The sequence below is a fragment of the Spinacia oleracea genome, chromosome 6, assembly GCF_020520425.1.
Source record: "Spinacia oleracea cultivar Varoflay chromosome 6, BTI_SOV_V1, whole genome shotgun sequence".
NCBI lineage: Eukaryota > Viridiplantae > Streptophyta > Magnoliopsida > Caryophyllales > Amaranthaceae > Spinacia > Spinacia oleracea.
In genome coordinates this window covers 51,400,812-51,407,290 of record NC_079492.1, presented here as the reverse complement: position 1 = coordinate 51,407,290, position 6,479 = coordinate 51,400,812, and the positions used below count along the sequence as shown (strand labels likewise).

General features: G+C 41.0%; 1 protein-coding gene across 1 annotated transcript; it reads right to left on the bottom strand.

Moving 5' to 3' along the window:
• Nucleotides 1-1,844: 1,844 nt before the first annotated feature.
• LOC130463141 (uncharacterized) lies at nt 1,845-5,892 on the bottom strand. Its single transcript, XM_056832186.1, has 3 exons — nt 4,524-5,892; nt 4,216-4,417; nt 1,845-4,071 (listed from the first exon to the last, which is right to left on the bottom strand). Exons 1-3 carry the CDS (start codon nt 5,890-5,892, stop codon nt 1,845-1,847), a joined length of 3,798 nt encoding a protein of 1,265 aa, XP_056688164.1.
• Nucleotides 5,893-6,479: the final 587 nt, after the last annotated feature.

The window sequence follows — 6,479 nt, the reverse complement described above, 5'->3', positions numbered from 1 at the left end:
TAACTCTACCAGTGGTTATGTTTTCACCCTAGGGGGTGGAGCTGTGTCTTGGAAATCTTGTAAACAATCTTGTACTGCTATGTCTACTATGGAATCTGAGTTTATTGCTCTTGAATTGGCAGGTCATGAGGCAGAATGGTTGAGAAATGTGCTTGCAGATATTCCGCTGTGGGGGAAGCCAGCTCCTTCAGTTGCACTTCATTGTGATTCGCAAGCGGCTATTGCTGTGGCAAACAACCATGCCTACAATGGGAAGAAAAGGCACATTCGTTTGAGGCACAAGGCCATCAAAGAATTGTTGTCAAGTGGGGTGATATCACTAGACTATGTAAAGTCTGAAATGAACATTGCGGATCCGTTAACGAAAGGCCTATGTAGAAAACTAGTTTTGGAAACATCGGAAGGGATGGGCCTGAAGCCCGTTGAATGAATTGTAAAATAATGAACTCCTACTCACAGAGTTCAAAGGACGACATTATTGTTATAATTCGGAAGCACAAATTTTTTTTTGTCCATCCCCTAGATGTTATAATGTGCTTGCTACAATAGGAAAGAGGTTGAGCATACGGCTCTTAATGAACCCATACCATATGTTTGGTGGTGTGAATGTAGCTCACACTTGATGGGATTCACCTACGTAGGTGTGGAAGTGTGGCCGCTTCCTATGAGAATTGCGATGTGGGCTATTCTCTAGAGCACCTATGAGCATATCCAGGTCGGACGTATGGCCAGTATAAGGCGTCACTTTATTCGCGGAGTCAGAATGTCATACATATTCAGTTGCGTGCTTTAAGTGACGGGTTTCTATCTCCCTATCAAGTTCAATACGAAAGTCACTTGGTAGGAAAGAGATCATAGCTTAAATGTCACTAAGTGTTAATTCAAGTCGAAAGACATTGACACCTATTCAATTGTTTTGTTTGCCCAAAACCAATATCCTTCTCCTTTCTTTTCTTTCTTTTCCGCATATTCGAACCTGTGGGGGATTGTTGGAAATTCTCATTGGGAAACACAAAGGAAAAAAGGGTGAGTGAAAATTCAAGAGTCCCACATTGGAAAAACTCTTCATATTCCTCTTGTTTATTAATTGGGGAATGAGTGTAACTCTTGTTTAAGAAAGTGTGAGAATGGTATGGGTGGACACATCACACACACGCGCGCGCGCGCCGGGCCGGGCGCGGGCCGCGGGCCGTGGGCCTTGGGCCTTGGGCCTTGGGCCTTGGTACTTGGTACTTGGTACTTGGTACTTGGTACTTGGTACTTGGTACTTGGTACTTGGTACTTGGTACTTGGGAATGCGGTTCGCGGGCGTGGGGTGGGTTTTGTGGGTCAACCCTGTTCTTTTTGGTAACTGGACCGGTTTGCGCAAGTCACTGTTACGGGAATCTGTATTGATTACGTAACTATTGGATTAAATGCCATTAATTACGTCCGTTACTATGATCAATGTTTTGACCGTTTTCTGGCTGTTGCAACATTCATTCCCTCAGCCGTTTTTGACTGTTGCAATGCTTTCCTTCTAATTATTTAAATCAGAGTTTCAGTTCCCTTCTCACAGAAAATCATACACACAAAATACGAAGACACATTCTTACTCTCACACAAAATTGCTCTCGGTTTTGGGCATACGTTCTGACTCCATCCGGCTTTGTGAGTGCACACAACGTCGGAGTTGCGCTAATCCTGGAGGGCGACCGCATTCTGTTCTACTGCACCGGGAGGTAGCGCGGAATCGTCTTTTAGGACAGTGGGTGTCCACGACGCAACAATTGTTCTTCGTTCAGTTCATCGAATCAGATAAGTTTGTTCTAATTTTCGCTTTAATCGCAACAGTAAGCATGAACCTATTTACACCAAAGTCTATCCTTCTTATAAGTTATAGCCCAGAGGAGTTTAGCAACAGCTGCTTTGTTCCACCAGCACATATCTTTCAGATTCAAACCACCAGCAACTTTGGGCAAGCAAAGATTGTGCCAAGCAACCAGAGCTTTTTTTGAAGGGTCAGTGTTGCCTGTCCACAGGAACACCCTACAATACCCTTGAATTTCTTTGATCACTTTCTTTGGCAAGATGAAAATCTGACACCAAAAGGATTGTAAACTCAGCAATATTGTTTGAACCAACTGGAGCCTACCTGCATAAGATAGATGCTTGACAGTCCACACTTTAGCTCTAGCCAACACCTTCTCAATTAAGGGTCTACATTGAGTATACTTCAGCTTCTTAGTTGAGAGGGGAACTCCCAAATATCTGAAGGGAAAGGAACCTTCAGGAGTAGAAACTGCATTGAGAATATCAGCTTTATCTTGACCATAAACACCCCCAACATAAATGTTACTTTTATCCATATTAGCCTCCAAACCAGAAGCTAGAGAAAACTTCTTAAAAGAAGCCAACATCATGTCAATAGAGATTAGATCTGCCCTACAGAATAGAAGCAAATCATCAGCAAACATTAGATGAGTAAGAGCCAGTTTAGCACATCTTGGGTGAAAGTTAAAATCAGGCTTGGTCTGCAACTGATGGAGATGTCTAGACATGTATTCCATACCAATAGCAAATAAAAAAGGAGACAAGGGATCTCCCTGTCTTAGCCCTTTTTTAGCTTTGAAAGGTGTACAAGGTTTCCCATTAATGAGCACACTGTAAGAGACAGTGGAAATGCATGTGTACACCCATTGCACAAATCTACGAGGGAAGCCAAGAGCATCCATAACACTGATCAAGAAAGGCCATTCAATTAAATCATAGGCTTTCTTTAAGTCAATCTTGAGCATACATCTGGGTGAAAGATGGGCTCTAGTGTAGCCCTTAATGAGCTCAGTAGCAAGCAGAATATTGTCAGAAATTTGCCTCTCAGGAATAAACCTAGATTGACATTCACTAACAACCTGTCCAATCACCCCTTGCATTCTTGTAGTTAGAATTTTTGAAACAATTTTGTACACCACATTACAACATGCAATTGGTCTGTACTCTTTAACTCTTGTAGGATTAGGAACTTTTGGAATGAGAGTAATAGATGTACAGTTGTACTGGGGAAGCATGGAATTGGTAACAAACACATCCTTCACTGCTCTATAAATATCATGTTTGATGACAGGCCAAGCCTTTTTGAAAAAGACTGCATTTAAACCATCTGGACCAGGAGCCTTATCATTGCCAATCCCATGTAATGCCAAATCAATCTCATCATCAGTAATATCCCTGCACAGATCCTGTCTAGCATCATTATTTAGTCTAGATCCATTTCTCATTGTTGGAATGTGAATAGAGGGAAGAGTGTTTGCAGAAGTGCCAAGCGGCTTTTTGTAGAAACTCAGAATTTCTGTTTGAATTAGATCAGGATCAACCAATTTAGTGCCATTATCATCATATAGGATGGCAATGCTATTGAATCTAACTCTTTCTTTCACAGTGGAAAAGAAAAAGTGGTTGTTAGAATCACCTAGTTTTAGCCATTGGATCCTAGATTTCTGTCTCAATGCTATCTCATCAATTCTCAGCCAATGCCTAAGCTGTTTAATGCAAACCACCTCTTGGTTGAGAAGAGCAGGAGATCTACCAGTTTGCAAACTCTGTTGAACCTTATCAAGCTCACTTCTAGCAATGGTAATCTTCTCAGTAATACCAGAGAAGTCTTCTCTATGTAACTTCTTGAGTTCAGCCTTGACTTTTTTCAGCTTACACCAGAGCTTAAACATAGGAGTGCCATGGTATACTTCAGTAAAAGCTGCCTGAATAATAGCAGAAAAGCTACTATGATCAGCCAAATAATTGAGAAATCTGAAAGGTCTACCCCCCTCCACCTTGTCTGGCAGACACTTTATCAGTAAAGGGGAGTGGTCAGAGATGGAAGGGTTTAGGTATTCAACCTGAACATTACTGACTTTATGAATCCATTCATCATTTCCCAAACACCAATCAATCCTGCTAGCAATTTTACCTTCACTAGTGCCTTTGTGCCAAGAAAAATAATGTCCTACACTCTTTACAGGACACAGCCCATTACTTGTAATAAACTCATCAAAATCCTTGGTTTCTGTTGCTGAAAGAGGAGTACCATTGATTCTATCATCAGCATACAGGGGAGAATTAAAATCACCAGTAATGACCCAAGGACAGCTACCTACACTTGAGGCAAGAGTAGTAAGAGAGTTCTACAAATTCTTCCTAGTGTCAATGGAGTGAAGACCATACACCAGAGTAACATACAATTCCACCACTCCATACCTATCCCTAATTTCACAGTGAATAAATTGTTCATGCACCTGTAACACATGGATATCAACTTCTTGATAAAGCCAGCCTACCCAAATTCTACCTCTGGGGTTTGCAGTGTAATTATTTTCCCATTTCCAATTTCTCCCAAACTTATTGACTACTCTAGAGAAATTGCTTTCCTTAACTCTAGTTTCTAGCAAAGCAACAACATGAATATTATGAGTATGAATAAGGTGTTTTACCTCTGGGACCTTAATAGGATCATTAAGTCCCCTCACATTCCAGCTGCAAAGATTAACCTTCTTCATCAGGGGGTTCAGTAGGGTTTTGCATCTCCATATCACCTCCTGTTAATTCTTTGAAACCCAATTCTGCAGGCAACACAGTAAATGGATTTCTAGGGCTCAAAGTCCTCATTCTAGACAATCCCTTAGTCCTTCTTGTCACAATTTTCCATGGAGTAGGATCAGATACATTGTTAACAGGCATCTCAGGAGTGTGCACAACATTAGGTTGCTCATGTTGTTCTGTCACTGGATGTGCTTGTTGGACAGCTTTAGGAACCCACACCTTTTTGGCTACAGGTTTTGGTACTGGTGGTTTAGTCTTTTTAGTACAATCATGGCCTGCAGTACAGCAAACTTTACAATATTGTGGCAACCAGTCATAAGTAACAGCTTGCTTGAACATCCCACCCTTTGAATCCTCTATCCAGACACAATCAGGCAATGGGCTAGTGATATCCATTTCTATCAACACTCGAGCAAAAGATACTCTATCTTGCCTAGTAGTGCATTCATCAGCAAAGAGTGGCACCCCTAACAGACTACCAATCCTGCTTAGTGAATCACACCCCCAACAATTGAGTGGCAGATTAGGAAATCTCACCCACAAAGGGATAACCCTAAGTACTTCTTCATAGAAATTAAAGTTTGCTGTCCAGGGTTTAATGATAACTGGTTTCCCATAAAATGTATAAGGTCCTCCTGCAATAATCTGGTTTCTGTCCTTCATGTTCACAAACTTGATGATGAAGTAACCATCATCATGGTAAAACACCTGAGGCTGAGCAACAGAATTCCACATCCCTTCCATATATCTTTTCACAGAAGCTATAGTAGGGGAATCCCCTACCACATACATCACCATAGATGATTTCCATTTCTCAGTGAGTTCATTCATTTCATCCTCCTGCAATTGAGCAATTTTCTTCCCATCCTGCAGCACAGGTGTAACAAAAGATAGGGACGCCCCTTTTGAAGCCATTTTAGATCCAGTGAACAGATTTTTCCATGGTTCTTTAACAATCGGAGGTTCAACTACCCCAGGTTCAGTGTTATTTCCCCCAATATCCCCAATAACAACAGATTCTCCATTCCCCTGAGGGTTAGTTCCACCCACAGTATTATTACGACCAACCCCCAAATTCTGATCCAATAACAAAATAGTATCATGAAGTTTGCGTAGAATCATACTAGCCGAAGGGTGGACTAGAGGAGAATGCATCAGCTCCTCGCCATCTGAGTAAAAAATCAGAGCATCTGGGTTTGCATTTTGGGCATCATTTTGAGTAGTACTGGTGCCTGAAGTGTGAGAACTTACTGAGGGAGTCTTCGCTGCAACTTTCGTCGTAGAAATATTCAGTATTGCTTTCTTCTTCCTCGCCATCAATGGAGTTGGTGTACGTTAGTAGTATCCCTTAACGTGCGCCCAGCTCGAGAGAACGGGGGTAAACAACTTATTTTTAAATATTAATAAAGGCGTAATTTTATTTTTCTTGTTTTCGTTTTGCTTCTCCTTTTTTTTTATTTGCTCATTTCCAACACTTATGCACATTATATTTTTATTTGATTGGACCGAATCCATAAATAGGATTGCCTACGTATCCTTGTTAAATAACTTTAACTTAGAATCAGGTCGCGCGTAGTTCTAGCTAGAATAAATTCTAGGATGCCTAATTTGATAAGTACGTTCTGAGATGGAAACATATTATTTGAAACGGTAGAATAAGTGAAGTTTATTATTATTTTAATCTGCTGCTTTGCCGTAAAACAAAAATTTGTTTTATTTTTTGAGTACATGTATTTTGCACATCATTTTTTCATGTGTTTTTTGTGGTATGTATATCTAAATACGTGAATACGTGCTGTACCCCCCAAGTGTTCGTTATTTTTCCGTGTATATGCGGACAAAATGACGAGCACTTCTGGGCAAAGGTTGGAAAGCAGAGAGATTCAGCGCCCAGGCTGGGGCGT